Source organism: Aphelocoma coerulescens, chromosome 4A (assembly GCF_041296385.1).
Source record: "Aphelocoma coerulescens isolate FSJ_1873_10779 chromosome 4A, UR_Acoe_1.0, whole genome shotgun sequence".
NCBI lineage: Eukaryota > Metazoa > Chordata > Aves > Passeriformes > Corvidae > Aphelocoma > Aphelocoma coerulescens.
In genome coordinates, this window is record NC_091018.1 from 6505750 (window position 1) to 6521488 (window position 15739).

Sequence of the window (15739 nt, forward strand, 5' to 3'; positions counted from 1 at the left end):
CAGAGCCCAGCAGCAGGAAAACAGTTCCACTAGATGGGGCTTTTGGACCACCAGCGGGAAACCTCGGCTAACGCTCTTGCCTTTGTCCTCTTAGGAATCACTATGGAGGGCGTGTACCGGACCGTTGGCAGCAATATCCAGGTGCAGAAGTTGCTGAATGCCTTTTTTGGTAAGAATTAATTATTCTGTGCAATTACACTGTCCTGTTCTTGAATTGTTTGTGAGGGACAGAGAGGATTGGGTTCCACAGTGAGAAATGTCCAGCAGGCGTTTTGGTCCCTGCGACCCCTCTGAGGCTCATTTTCCCCTTCTTTCCTGGGATAACACAATGAGCTGGACTGGGAAGGTGGCCTTCGCAAGGAGCCCTCCACCCTGGTGTAAGGTTTTTCTCTGGAAGGATGGGGACACCTCGCTGTGTGCAGTGTGTATGTTAAGGAGTCAATGTACATGTTCAGAAGTCAATGGATGCATTCCTGCTGCAGGCCTTCCTGTGGCTGGATCTGCCTGTCACACAAGCTTGGCAACTGGGGACAGTCTTAATAGTCTGGGCAGGTTGTGGGGCTCAGCAGCACATCTGTGTGCCAGGACAGGCACTTCAGGGCTGGGCCCCGGGTGAGGCCATTGTACCCTCACCTCATGGTCAGCTGCGAGCCTCTTGGGGTACCTCTAGGGTCGATCCCCACCTGCCCAAGGCCAAGCCATTCTCCCCAGCCCTGCCCAGGGCTGGAGCACAGGGCAGGGATTGCATTCACCTCGCTGCCTGCATGCCTCGGGCTCACGCCAGCTCAGACATCTGATATTAATGCAGCATTCAAAGGCTTTGGCGGTTGTTTCCTATTGCTTCTACTCTGGATGTTGTTTATTAAAACCCTGGTTTGTACTGGTGTCTGGCTGTGCCCGATTCTCACAGAGCCATGATTTCAGGCATCTGCACAGTTCCACTGGCCTATGACTCATTGCTGAGCCTCAGGTTCTATTGCTGCTGATTCTCACCCTCCTCTGTGGTTTTCTCCTCTGAATCCCACCACTGAGTGGCTTTTTGTTCTGTTTATCTGCATGGGTCTGGATAACCACTTGCTATCCCACTGCATATGAATGCACAATGGGAAGTCCAACACCACAGAAATAACTGCTGCAGCAGCATTTCATCCTTAACCACTCTAAGGAGATAGATTTAAATTTTTTTTAAATCTCTAGTCCTATTTATTTTTAAACATAAATCCTGCTGTTTATTTCTGTAGTCCAGCTTCCCCCCATCCTACAACCACATCTTTCACTTCATGGCGCCACAGACATTATGTGGTTTATCAGTGGGGGTAGGCAGGAGCAAACTGTATTTCCATGCTGCTGAGCTCCCCTCTCCGTGCAGCAAGAGGGAATGCTTCCAGACCAGCCTTCAGGGGAGTAGCTGCAAATGAGGGATTGGAGCTGGCATTCAGATTACTTTGGATGTCAGAAAGCTTGTCTTGGACCCGTTGAAATGCGTTGTTTCTGCCAGCCTTGAGAAAAAATAAACAATAGAGAATATGCTCTCAGTGACTTTTCAGCACTGCTTAAATTTTACCTGGTGTTCCCTCTTTGTCCCTCATTAGCACTGCTCCCCAGCCTCTCCAAAAATCCTGACACTGGTGCTGGTGTTCTGCTTTTCCCAGCCATGGGAATCAGGAGCTCTCTTTGTGTGCTGCTGTGGCTTCATGTGTCTCGAGGGGAAACCCCCACCCAAGCAGACTGTTTATTAGCAACCTCTAAATGAACTTTATTTTAAAATCTTTTCATTCTTCCTCCAGATCCAAAATGCCCCGGGGATGTGGATCTCCAGAGTGGGGATTGGGACATCAAGACCATTACCAGCTCACTGAAGTTCTATCTCAGGTAGCACTGCAGGTCACACCTGCCTGAGGAGGCAAAGGGGACTGGGGCTAATCCACATGAAAGGTAGAATGAGCTGCCAGATATCCACATCTGGCTGTTGAAAAGGGCAAAGTGACAAAGGCTTTGGGAAGAGGAATGATAAATATGGGTGTTGCAGAACCCCCCAATCCCATGGGGAGAGCTGTTTCAGTGATATTGACTGCAGAGGGAGATGCCACTGGGACCTGGTGGCACTGAGGGATGAGCCAGTTTGCCCATCAGTTCAGGATGGGTCACAAGTGGGTCACAATGCCCTGCAGAGCTCAGTTTTCTTTCTGGTTGTTGCAGGAACCTGTCTGAACCCGTCATGACGTACAAGCTCCACAAAGAGCTGGTCCTGGCTGCCAGTAAGTCCCACAGCTGCCCCACTGATGGTCCCTGGCCCTGCTCTCCCCAGCCAGGGTCCATCAAAATCACTTGGCAGAGCTCTGCCAGCCCGTGGTGTCCAGCTTCTTCACCTGTAGAAGGAGCAGTGACCCTCTCCTCCGAGTGCTCATCTCTGCAGGGGATGTGGTGCTGCATGTTCCCTTCCCTCCTTTGCTACTGCAGTGCCCTTCCCTCAAACAGGGTCTTGTGCTCTTGGAGGGTCTGGAGAGCCAGAGGATGTCACTCACTTGAAAGCAGCTCAAGTGTGCCACAAGAATTGTTTCCCCCTAGTATTGATATATTTATTTTAAAACCTGTGAGGGAATGGGATGGTGCTGTTGCCACTCAGGTAAGTAGGTATTCCCTTTAGGTTGTGAAATTTGTCCTGGGATGTTGAAAACAGAGTGTCTACCAGCACATGGAAGACATTTCTCTGCTGTAGCTGTTGGCATTGAGTCACAGATGGGAATAGCAGAGGTCAGGCAAGAAGCACAGGTGTAGTGCCAGGGCTTCACCTGTGCTGAGCCAGCTGGTCCTCGGCTCTCACCTCGTTGTGGCCATTGCAGATGAGCCATGACAGTTGAGAGCCCTGTGAGGGAGACGGATGCAGGGAGCTGGTCATCCCCATCAGCACGGGAGTGCTGGCATTTGGAAATGTGTGACATTACAGCATCCCTCACCTCACTGTGCCTCCAGAAGTCACTGGGAGAGTGCCCACTTCTTTTTCATGTGTCCCTCTGGAGAATGAAAAACACCCATTCTTTCTTGGAAAGGGAAATGTTCCACCACTTGCTGAAGGTGGTCAAGCCCAGGATTTATTAGTTTCAGAGCTGGTTAAGCCCATGACATGTGGGCAAGACCTTTATCCCTTCCCTGCCCTCCCTCAGAAACTTGCACCATTGAGCTTCCCAGCCACCCAGACCCCACACCATTCTTCTCACACCAGGTATTTTATTGTTTCTTGATTATTTATGCTTCTAAGGGTGACTTCTTTGGGTCAGGGACTTAGGTTTTTTCCCTGCAGGATATTTTAGGTGTTGTTCAGTGTCAGAGCTCTTTGGGCTGATAGGACTCCCAGAGGGAAGCTGTGTGCTCCCAGGTGTGTGGGACAAGGGTGTGAAGGGAAGGACCTGCCCATGCCCAGCCTCTTTTGGCATGTGTCCCTGGGCTCCCTTTCAAGCTCCATTTCTTCCTCTTTCCACTTCATATTGTTTCTCATAGTGTTCATCCTGTTGCTGTGAAATCTCACTTCCCTCTGCTCCCCATCGCTCCCATGCTGCGCAGGAAACAGCTTCCACAGGTTTCCTTTGGCTTTATATTTCCCTGGTGTATTTAGTTTGAAAGTGTTGGGTACAAATTCTTCTTTGTGTTCCTGCTTTCCAGAGTCCGAGAACCTGGACTACAGGCTGGGAGCCATTCATGCACTGGTCTATAAACTGCCTGACAAGAACAGGGAGATGTTAGAACTCCTCATCCAGCACCTCGTCAAGTAAGTAGATGTTTTCCTCTAAAACCAAAGAAAGAGAATAATGGAATCAGCAGAACAAGCCTTTCTGGGAGGTCAGGTTTGCAAAATTTTATCCACCATAGACCCCTTGGGACTTTCCATGTGGATTGCACAAAGGGGGTGACTATCCTGCTACCCTCTGTGTCAAGTGATGCTTCTCTTTCTGGTTGCTCCTTCCATCCTTTCAGACATGCACAGAGCAGGAAATTATTTGAAAATGAAAATGTCCTCTGAGAGCAGGGGCTGTAAATTGTCACCCCTCAGAGATTTGTTGGAAACACCATAGTGTGCTCCCTTATATTCAGTTCTCTTCCTTCAGAGAGAGGGAAAATTAAAACCAGAAGTCAATTCTGGATAAAAAGGATATTGGAATTAAATCATTCCTTTTGTGTATATGCTTTGCAGATAACTTTTGATTACAGAGTTAAAGAGGAGCTGGGAGTGGGAAGAGATCAAATAAAGGTGCTGTCAGCACATTGCTCTCTCCAGCATCTGTCTGAGCCAAACTTGTGTGTCAGAGCTAGAGCCATGTTTGTCACTGCTGGGAAACAAACTCTCCTGAAACACAACAAAGAAAATTGAATGACTGATTCTTAATGTATCCGGGGTTTTGGGTTTTTTTCTTGGAATAAGATCTGTTTGGAAAAAGCAAACCAAGCCAAACTCTATTCCTCCTTCCCTTGCTCTCTGCAGCGTCTGTGAGCACAGCCGGGAGAATCTGATGTCACCGTCCAACATGGGGGTGATCTTCGGGCCCACCCTCATGCGAGCACAGGAGGACACTGTGGCAGCGATGATGAACATCAAGTTCCAAAACATCGTGGTCGAGATCCTGATAGAGCACTTTGGGAAGGTATGGGGCAGCCCCAGAGCAGCTCTGGCTGCTCCAGCCTGCTCCTGCAGACTGTTGCTGTGGCAACTGGCAGCACTCTGGCTCCTTCTGGAGTCTCCTTGGGCTGGCTTTATGTAACACGCTGCTCTGAAAGGCTTCAGGAGGAAGCAAAGGGTAGCAGGTGTGTTCCTCAATGCTTCTGTTATCTGGTCCCAGAGGAAACAGCAAGTCTGGGCATTTTTGGCTTTTCTTTTTAAATAAGGGGAAGCTTTATTGAAAAAACACTATTGTATGACTGGACATTACAGGACTCCACTCTTTCCTTTTCTAGACAGGAGCTAGGCCAGAGCAGAATTGGTTTTAATGGGCACAGTCCAAGATGTGACACTGCATAACTGTTGAATCAGTGGAAAAAACCTAGAGCAGACAAGTGTTGAACGGTTGATGAAAGTAATTCAGCTGTGGATGCATTCAGATGCAGATACAGGGACAGTGTGGAGATGGTATGGGGAGTCTGAGGAGGTGTTCTGTGGAGTGAGGGGGAGTCTGAGGGAGCTGCTGCCAGGGGTGGAGCGGTCGGAGGAGCTGAGGCTGGTGCCTGTGGCCCTGGGCCATGCTCTCACAGGACAGAGCCCTGGAGAGCCTCCAGTCTCATCTGCCTTCCATGGATCTGCACTGGGTATTTCAGCCTGGGTATCACCTGTGTGCCCAGCCAGGGCCTGGTTGCTGGGGTGGTGCTGAAGATGCATGTGCAGACAGCAGCTTTGTCACGTGGAGTTCTGTCTTTGCAAAGCAGAATATTCCACTGTGTCTGTGCTCACACTTGCTCTCAGCGATACCCGACACTGACTCAGGGGTGTCAGGTGGCTGGGGGATGACAAGAGCTGGGTGTTAATATTGAAAGCTGGAGTATCCAGCTTGCATCCAGAGCAGCAGATCCCAAGCAGGGAGCAGACTACTGCCCTGGTCACAGCCCTGGGTTCCAAGGAGTGAGTTTGCTCCTCCAGCTTTTCACAGCAGAGTACACAATATCCAAACCTCTCTCATGCCTTAGGGGCAGGAAGCAGGTGGAGCCGTTCATTCAGGGATGCTGTTTGCTGTGAGGGGGCTGAGGCAGCTCCCACCGTACAAGGGCAGCACATGGGCGGGAGCAAAGCTCCGTTTGGAAAAGGAAGAGGCAGCCAAAGCTGGAATAGCAAGGTTCTTGCAACAGGGATGTGGAGCCAGAGCAACCAGGTGAGGACTACGAGGGGGTATGGGACCAGATGAGGTGGTGGGAGTCAGCTGTAATGCCAAGGATTGAAACAGGATGAAAGAGCTCAGAGAGGCTTCTGAGTACCCACACCAGAAGCTCACGGAAACACCAGCCAATTCCTTTGTAGGTCTCTATGAACACTTATAATAAGTTCCCACAGAAAAACGGGCACTGGTTTGTGTCTGGGATCTCACACGCTCACTCCACAGATGAGGCTCTGTGCTCCTCTCCGTACAGCCTGAGGCACAGTCTGAGTCAACACACCCTGCCACCTCTGAGAGCTGGGATGACAACTTTAATTAAGACAGATGTCCTTTTGCTTGCTTTTAATTTCTCCAGCAATAAGGTTAGATTAGTCACTTTTATTAGGTTGAGTTTATAAATTCAGCATTGGAGCTGAGAGTGTCTTCAGCTCAAACATGAGCAAACAGCTCAGATGAGTCTGGAGGAAGAGGGGATGTGGGTTATATGGTGCAATCTGAAGACTTGGAGGACAAAGTAACTATTCATGAAGTGTTTCTGGATAATTGCTTTTCCACAGCTCATGTTTCAATGCCGTGGTTAAATTAAATAGGTTGACTGTTCTCCTTCCCTGTACAAACCTACTTAAGGTGAGAGTCTGTCAATATCTTTCTACTTTTAGGTTATTTAACTTGGATTTTCAATTAGATGTAAATCAGAGCCTGCACCCACCTCTTAAACAGAGTCATTTGTGGTGGGTTTAGCTTGGGTTTCAGGTGTTGAAAACAGTATTCTCTGGTACCTGTATAAGTGTCCATGGGGAGCTTAACATTTCTTTTAACAGCAGGATTGGATTCTGGTCAGGATGTAAGGATGAGGTTGATATTTCCAAAAAAGTTCCCTCCTGCAGGCAATCCTTTACTGTTTTAATAATACACGAGCTGCTGCTTTTAATTCATGGGCTGTTATGTCACAGCAAGTCCCTCTGAATCCAGGCAGAGAGAGTGCTCCAGACCTTGTGTTTTGGAGTGGGGAACATGTCCTGCCCCCGCCCAGGGCAGAGCCCAGCAGGCAGTGAGCCAGCCCTGTGCCACCAAACCATGAGTGTGGAGGTTTTTTCCCTGAGTGGGTGTGGAATCTTCCCTCACTGGAGATATTCCAGAACTGTCTGGACACAATCCTGTGCCATTTGCTTTAAGGATACCCTTGCTGAGCAGGGAGGATGGACCAGATGACCCCCTGTGGGCTCTACCAGCCTGAACCATTCTGTGATCCTGTGTTGTTCCTCCTCTCCTCATGCAGAGTGAACCAGGGTGTCGGGAGCAAAGCCCAGTCCCAGCACATGGATTATCCCAAGCCAGCCCAGGCTGGGCCAGAGCAGCCTGACCATGGGGTGTGGGGAGCCATTGGCCACTGCCTGCCCTCCCCAGGCACACACTTGGGACCAAGGAGGTTAAACTAGGGACATGTTTTCCTCTCCCATCCCCCATCTTGGTCTCCCAGGCCTGCTCTTTGGCCCAGAGAAGAAGGAATATACTTTTGGTTTGAATTACCAAAATGAGGAAAGTAATCAAAGCAGAATGTTACATTTCTTCATGTTAAGATTTTTCTGGGTGATGCAATAAAGTTGTTTTTCCATATCGAAGTGTGGCCCAAGGGTGTGGTGACCTGGCATGCCAGTGGGGCTGGCGCAGCTCTCCTCCTCTGGGCTGGAGCCAGGAAGGGACCAGCTCCACATCTCCCAGGACAGCCTCTGGGCTCAGCAGCTCAGGCCAACCCTCCACAGTAACTCAGGCTTTAAATCCCTGATAAAACTTCAATTAACATCCCTGGGAAGAACAAGAGCAGCTGCTTTGGGCCTTGATATGATGTTTCAGCTCTTCAGATGTAATTCTTTTTCAGCTCTGAAAAAAAGCCCTGACATAAATAAGAACCTCTCAATTAATGGCCAGTGAGAAAAGGAGATAAAACTCCTCAGTAGCATTGTTTGTATGCCAGTATTTCATCCTAGGTAATTTCTTGGTGCCAAACGTATCATTGTAAGCCAAGAGCTGAAGGGTTTTAGTGTTAGATCTGAATCAATGCAAGGTTGATTTGGGTGTTTCAGGGATTGTACGTCTTCGATGGTGGGAGTCTTGAGGTTGCTCAGGAGCTGTCAACTCCAAAGCTTCAAAGCCTCTCTCATCTACTCCAGGAGAATTGCTTCTACAAATTGTCTGTATTTGTGATCTTCCTGCTGAGCCACAGGGACAGTGTCAGTGGTGGGGACAGTGTCAGTGGTGGGGACAGTGTCAGTGGTGGGGACAATGTCAGAGGTGGGGACAGTGTCAGTGGTGGCCACCGTCCCCCTCTGTGCTGGGTGGGAGCACCTGCAGTGGGAGGTGAGGCAGTGGCCCCTTTGTGTTGGGTCACCTGAACATGTCTCCCTTTACAGATCTACTCTGGCCCCCCAGAGGACACCACAGCCCCCCCGGTGCCCCCACCCAGGGTGGCTGCCCGGCGGCACAAACCCATCACCATCTCCAAGCGTCCCCTGAGGGAAAGACCTGTCTTCTTTGATGCCTCTGTGGAGGAGAGTGGAGGTCAGTCCAGCTGTTCCCTGATGCCTTACCTGCCTCTCACCCCTCCTGCTTCCTGTAACACCTTTTCAGGAGCAATGGAGGTAACAGCAGTACAGCTGCACTTCCCAGGTCCTGGACACAGCAGGCAGTGAGGGCTGTTCAGAAGGAAAGGAAAGCCAAAAACACTCATACATCATGTCACAAGTCAGACTCTGCGGGATTTGGGTTTTTCTGCTACCTCTGCCGCATTCTCCATTAGCTAAACTAAGGCTGGTTCTTGCACAGGAGAGGCCCAGAGGAGAGGTTTTGCGGTATCAGAGGCAAAGGTGCAAAAGGAACTGCATGGGGAGTTGGGATGTTAGCCAGGGAGGGCTGTGCTGTGGGAGGCCCAAGGAGGTCTCAAGCTGGCTCAGCTGCTGGCAGTTCCCCATCCAGAGCAAGAACTCCAAAGAATTTTTCAGGACCCTGTGATGGTATTTTCTAGATGAAGTTCCTCTCTGCTGTTAAATCCAGCTGACTGTAAGGAAATGCTGAAGTCCTTATCATAATGTTAAAGGGCACATCAGCTTAAAATCATGTTTCTGCACCTGATTTGCTGTAATTGTCACTGCAGGCTGTGCCCTGATTCCATAGTCACCAAAGAGATGGAAAGTCCCTTTCTCCATTAGTTTTCCGAGCTTTGATGATGTTTAGGTATAAAGTGCATTTTGTGACGCTGGCAAAACATGATTGATTCACACTGCTCTTTAAAAGCCCCAGACTGCTAATGCAGGTGGGGCTGGCTTTGCATTTCAATGCTTCTCCGACCTGGGAGCAGAAGCTTTTTCCTTGGACCGCTCCGAGGCTGCAGGGAGCAGTTGAGTTCATAGCGGAGCTCCCGCTCCTGGGTCTGTAGCGCAGCAAGAGGGCTGGGACGAATGACTTTTGGAGGGACATCAAGTGCGGTACACAACTAACCCCACGGCTCCGTGCCCCCTTGTTTCTGCAGCAGAGCGGCTCGGCCAGACCCCCAACGGCGGCGGCGTGGAGGCCCCCAAGCCCCTGCACCGCAGCCGCCCGCCCGCGCCCCGGCCAGGGGCGGACGAGCCGGGGCGTTCCCCCGCCGAGAGCCGGCCCCAGCCGCGAGCCGAGCCCGAGCTGGGGAAGCTGGTGAACAGGCTGCAGGACGGCGGGGCGAAGCCGGGTGGCAGGGCAGCCAACGGGGTGGTGACCAGCCCTGCCCTGAGGACCGCCACGCTGCAGGCCAGGAGACCGGCGCCCCGGCCGGGCATCTGTGGCAGAGAGGGTGAGTGTGCGCCGGGAGCCTGGCCAGAGCCAGGCAGGAGTGCCCTGCTCCCGGGGGAAGCCCGAGGTGCCCGAGTCAGCCCTCCCTGGGGTGGATAGTGGGCTTGTCCTCTTGAGTCTTCTTGATGTAGCTCAGCAGGAGGGGCTGGGAGAACAGAACAGCCTAAGGCATGGGGCACAAGGTAAAGTCTGACACTCATTCTGTGTTGCCTTGACCCTTAAAGTATTTGAAGGGTTAAGTGAATAGCAGGGTTGGCTGGATCCTGGGGAAAAAAAGCAGCAGAGGAGAGGACAGGTAGTGTCACTGTCCAGGATAAAAGCTCAAGTGCAGGAATCACCAGTTTGAGCTGTTCCTCTTCCTTCTGCAGAGCAGCACTGCACAGGGTTTGGTTAAGAACACCTGTCATTCCCAGGAAATATCAATTTCACAGTCAGCAGCTACATTGAGTTTGTCCTTGCAGGTCCAGCTCCAGCCCCTGTTCCCAGTGCCAAGAAGGCTGTGCTGGGGCAGGTAGTGTGGCAGCTTCATTTCCCTGGACTCTGTCCCTCTATTCTGGCTATTGGCCACTGTCAATGAGAGGATGTTTTGAGGCAGAGGGACAGAACTAAACCCACAGACCTGTACAGTGCCCCTTCATAAATATCTGGCCTCTGCCAGAGCTTCCTGCTCAGTGTTTGTCATCTCCATCCCTGCAGGTGATTGTGACGGTGTCCCTAAGCCACGTTCCCATGGTGATAAGCCTGTGATAACGCGTCCCCCTGTGAGACCTCCGGATCCACCGTGCCGGACTCCCATCCCTCCAAAGCTGGAGCAGAGGCCAGATCTGATAGCAGGGACAGCAGAGGAGATGCCCTCATCTGTGTAAGCCAGCAGCCCGTGGTGGGTGCATGGTGTCGGCAGGGACACCTGGGGGCTCAGTGGCTGGAGCCTGTGGATGTCCCCTTGGCACCAGTGCAAGGGCAGGTTTGAGTGTCACTTGGAAAGCTGAGCAGAGGGCACGGCCAGGAGGGGAGTGGGGCCACAGCAAAGGCATACACAAAGCTTTGGAGCTGCTCAAGCACAGCCCCAAGGCTGAGCCTTGTCCCATCCCCTTCCCTGGTGTTCCTGGGTCAGTGGAGCTGAGCCCCTTCCTGCCCCCAGCAAACCTCTTGTACCAGACACTTTCTGGGGCAGGACAAGATCCAGCTTGGATCTGCTTAAGGAAACTGGATGGAGTTCAGCTTCTTCTCATTCTCAGGTTTCTTTCAGATTTTAAGAGACTCAGAAACCCTGCTGGCTTTAGTGGGAATTAACCAAAAGAAAACAAAAGGTGCCATGAGGGTCAGCTCTGTGCCAGAACTGCCTGGGAGAACTTCTCTTTCTTGAGCATGGGCAGGAGCACATAAACACTGAAGGAAAGATCTTAAAGGGGATGGATGCGTATGGGATTACAGGCAATAGCATGGAAATAATGATTGGATGTGGAACTCGGTGCCATGGCTTAGTTGGTGTGGTGGTGTTTGGTCAAAGGTTGGACTCATGATCTTGGAAATCTTTCCAAAGCTAAATGGTTTCATGATTCTGTGGTTCTATAAGCAGCCCAGCCAAAGCCCTGGCAGGTGGTGTGAGGGTGGAGCGGGTGCAGAAGGAGCCTGGCTGTGCCTTGGCACAAGAACTGTCAATTGAAGATGATCTCTGCAGTTCTGCCCATGCTACAGCTCATTCCCCTGGCACAGAGCAGATCTCATTAGCAAATTGTCAAATCAGAAGAGAGACTTCTGTTTTCTTTGCAGGGTGGCCTCTAGGACCAAGTTCTTTGAGACAGCTTCCCGAAGAACAGGCAGGTAAGGCTGGCACCGGGAAGGTGGCATGTGGAGAGCAGCAGTCCTGCAGTACAGGCTCTGAGGCAGAGCCAGCACAGACAGCCCCAGCCCCAGGCTTGTCTTGTTCTCACAAACAGCTGAGGGGCTCAGCTAAAATGCTGAAACTAAACAAGGAGCACAAAGTGTAAAATGTGAGTCTAGATACAGACTTGGTAAGTTAAATCTGAAAAGTGAGAAACATCCTGTGGATCCCTGTTACCATGTGTGTGGATCTAGTGGTGTAGTGCCCATTGTACTCCAGCTCTGTGGGAAGATCAGGGCATGAGTGAGGTGATGAGGGCTGGTTAGGTCTCGGCAGCTGCCGAGAGAGCATGGCTAGGTTTGCAGGGGGGTATGCAGACAGGGAGCTAGGGGGTTATGGGGACACAGCATGGGCACCAAAGCCCTTGACTTTGAGTGGCAGCTAGTGCCATTTATGATAACATTTGCCCAAATAAGCTCCAGCTTCCTGCTCTGAAAAGCTGCCAGCCTCTGCCCAAGGGAGAGCAGGTTTGTGTGTAAGTCTGAGAACTCCTGCTGCTGGTGCTGAGAGTGAAATCATTTGTTCTATTGCAAAACAGACGCCTCCCGGCCCATTACCCAGCCTCGAGCAGCTCGTGGAGCTGAGTTGGAGCTTGCTTCTTGCATTCATTATTTTCTCTATTTTTCTACTTCCTTTTATCCAGTTCTTCATCACCACAAGGCAGGATCCCAAGTGATGAGAGCTGAGGGTAAAGGTACGTGTTTATGACAACAAATCAAATAATAAACTGAAAGCAGACATGTAATATAAAGTCAGTATTTATGGGATTGTGGGAGTCCAGTGGTTCTGCCATTACTGGTGGATTTGCACTGCTGCACAGAGCACAGAGCTTGTTTTCTTCTTCCAGGCATTGTAAGCACACCTCAGCCCAGCTGGACCCAGGAGACTTTCTGTGCTTGTGACCCAGGAGTCGTAGCTGAGCCTTGCCAGCCCCAGTGCCCTGGAGAGCAGCTATCTTACTGGACAATGATTTCCAAGCCACAAGTGGCTCAAGAAATTAGGAGAGGGAGACCATGATGGTGAGCAGGTCCTGCCCACACATCTGTGTTGAACTGTTCCCTGCCCTCCCACCTCTCCTCCCTGCAGGCTGTGACAGTGCCCGTGTGCCCGCGCAGGTGACGGCAGCATGGGCAGGGCTGGGGGACACTGACCGCCTGCGGAAGGGACAGCGGAGCCCCTGTTCACCTGCTCACTTTCAGAAAACACCTTGAAAAGGGTGTTTGGACAGCACAGGGGCTGAGTCCGTGTGTTTGGATGCAAGGGCAGAGCAGCTGCAGGCCCCCTTGCCCTGAGAAGCCCCTTCCTTTGTGTTTGTGTCCCTCATTTGGTGAGCTGTGCTGTGGTGTCAGTGTGTGGAACAGCCGTGCCTGGGAATGCTGCCCATGGTGACGCAGGTTGGGCAGGGACTGGGGAACCACTGTGCTCAGCTCTGGGATGTCTCCTCATCTCCTCCTGGATGTCCCTGGCCTGGGACACCGCACTGACAGACGTGGCTGGGCCAGGGGCTTGGTCTGAGCCACGGCCGCAGCCTTGCCTGGGGTCAGCTCTCAGGCAGCACCCTCAGGTCAGCAGCCTCCAAGGGTGCAGCTGGGGCAAGAAGCAGCAGATGCTCCTCCTCCACCTCTTCCTCAACTGCCTCCTCTTCCATGTGAGCCACACTCACCAGATCCACTTCTCACAGGCCCACCAACAAGTGTCCATCCTGGGTGGTTGTGGTGGGCCAGCACAGAGGTGCTGAGCATCTGTTTGTGGGTTTGTTTTTCTAAGAACTGCCCAGTTTCTTGTTTGCTTGTTTATTCATTTGCAGAATGAGATGCCCAGTCTGTCCCTCAGCTGTGGCCCTGTGGATGATGTCCACTGGCCAGGGAGGTGTCCTGGCCAGGACCTCTGTGCAGCCCTGTAGTAGTAGAGGCCTGTCTGTTGCTCCAGCTGCCACCGGGGCCCAGCTCCAGGGCTGTGCACAGCAGCAAGCGGCTTCCCTGCTTCCTCCACCCACCCAAAGATGACTCCCCCATTTTGAATGGTTTTCTCTAGGTGCTGAGAGCATTTCCAAAACAGTGGCCAGACATTCCACAGCTGCTTTCCGGGTGCTCCATCCCTCAAGTGTGCTGTGTCCTGCCCAGTGCAGGTCCTTCTCACCTCCTGGCGCTTTGCCTCTGTGCCATCTCATGGCTCTTATTGCTGAATGTCACACACTGGCACTCACGTGTGTCGTGTCCATGGTGCTCTCACTCCCTTGGCTTCAGCAGCACCCCAGCTGCTCCCTCCTTTGGACCTGTCACATGAAAGTGGCTTTAAAACCAAACCAGCCCTGTGCTGTGGCAGTTGAGGCTGTGCCACATGCACTGGTGGCACCTGGGGCTGTGCTGGGCCCCTCCTGCTGCAGCTCCTCACCAGCAGCTCAAGGACAACACACAGTGGTTCTGGTCAGGGATCTCTGAACAGGTAGGATGGAGCTGAAGCTGGAGGGAGCCACTCTGACCAGCCTGGCAGTGGGGCCACCTGCCTGCAGAACATCAGCCCCTGGCCTTGGTGGGGTGTTGGGCCTGTTGTTCCCACACAAAAGGCCAGCGTTTCCCAACTCTCTTTCCTGCTTTTGGCTGCTGTTTGGGGACCCTTCAAGCCTGTCAGTTTGGGAAGCTACTTGAGTTCTGCCAATGTACGTGGCTCTGGAGGCGACATTCTGTGGGACCAGTGGCTTGTCACATCCTCCTCCTGCTCGTGTCCACTGCCCAGCACAGACCCCCGGGACAGAACCAGGCTCTGTGGGTAGGGAGAATCCAAGGGTGGTTGGGTTTCAGTCTGACAGCATGAGCAGTGGGGAGAAGCAGCTTCTTGCAGACGTATTTCATGGTGTCCTTTTAAAGTTCTTTGTCCCTTGTATGTCTGTGCCGATTTTTCCTGCACCTGTGGGTGCAGCTGAACACTGGGGACCAGCAGTGGGAGTGGTGGGGGGTGCTGGTTGTGCTGGCAGGGGGCTGTGGGGTCCAATCCCTGCTGCTGTGAGGTACAGTCCCTGCTGCCAGTGGCCCAGGAATGACAGCTGGGAACGCGGGATTGCCCCATGCAGCATGGCAGCCCCCCACCATCAGCCCCGGAGCCATTGTGCTGTGTACAAGCTTAGGTTACTGTTTATAAAGTTTCCATTAAGTGAAACTACCATCTCAGTGTGTTTTATTCCTCTTGTGAGAAAGGACCTCTCACAATTTAAATTGGGAACAGTTTATTAAATCGTTAACACAACGATCAGAGGCTTAGATTAGCTGTCTGCTTTTACACAAAGCAAAGGGCAGCGCTGGCCGTGGATTCAGATAACCTGTATCCGGACAGCCTCAAGGGCTTTGACACCACATTTTATACCCCAAAGACCCCGCCCATCACCTCCCCGGTACCCTCCCCTTAGGATCGAGATGATTGGCTGGTGTTCGAGTCAGTTCATTCGATCAGCTGGTGGCTTTGCTTCCCGGTGTCTAGGGTCTTGTCATAGGAGTGGTCTTCACCCAACGATCCTCTTGCCTGTGCCTCTTTATGCAGGAGTCTCCTCTAAACGCCTCCTTCAATTATATCACTAATATTCTGGAATATTCCCGGCTCCTCCATTATTAAAATCTGTTATTTATGTGAACTATAACTATTATTAACCTCAATTGTAGGGAAGACAAGGATATTAACTTGACATAACATTAACTGTTCAGAACATCCAAGTACCTTATCCCATAACAATTAAACAGCAACTAGTAGCATTACATAGTAACCTCAACTCATTTCATTAACTAATTACCCTGTGTGAAAGCCAATTCCATCAACCTGTTTTTGACACTCTTCACCCCAGGCCCAAGCGCTGCCCCCACTGCCGCCCCCTCTGCAGGCACATCCTGCTGTGGGGTCCCAGCTCTGTGCCCTGGGGAGGCCACACAGGGCTGGGACTGGGAGTGTCCTGAGCACTGCCAAAGCCTCTCTCTGGGTTTGCAGTCCCCAAAGCTGGTTTTCTGCACTTTCTGACTGGAGAAGCTGCCCTGCCATGGCTGAATATTCCTGCACTGCCACAGTCCCTGGACAGCATCCTGTGCCGTGGGTCACTGAGACTCTGGTTTTCCTGTGACCATTGGCTTCTTTCTATCTATCCAGCACTCTTCACCCCTCCTCACGTCTGTTTTTCCCCGCCTTTTGACATTAT

At 51.8% G+C, this 15739-nt stretch overlaps 1 protein-coding gene across 3 annotated transcripts in view; it reads left to right on the top strand.

Annotated features, from left to right (window-relative positions):
- Positions 1–14718, top strand: part of OPHN1 (oligophrenin 1) — a 50944-nt gene extending 36226 nt beyond the window's left edge. For 2 of the 3 annotated variants that reach the window (XM_069015114.1, XM_069015116.1), the window contains 11 exons: positions 95–169; positions 1788–1872; positions 2200–2258; positions 3661–3766; positions 4478–4637; positions 8267–8414; positions 9382–9678; positions 10374–10539; positions 11451–11501; positions 12206–12256; positions 12410–14718. In XM_069015114.1, coding sequence (XP_068871215.1) covers positions 95–169; positions 1788–1872; positions 2200–2258; positions 3661–3766; positions 4478–4637; positions 8267–8414; positions 9382–9678; positions 10374–10539; positions 11451–11501; positions 12206–12248 — 1190 coding nt within the window. In that variant the 3' untranslated portion in view covers positions 12249–12256; positions 12410–14718. The remainder of the gene's footprint in view (positions 1–94; positions 170–1787; positions 1873–2199; positions 2259–3660; positions 3767–4477; positions 4638–8266; positions 8415–9381; positions 9679–10373; positions 10540–11450; positions 11502–12205; positions 12257–12409) is intronic. The other variant, XM_069015115.1, reaches the window with a different exon arrangement.
- Positions 14719–15739: the final 1021 nt, after the last annotated feature.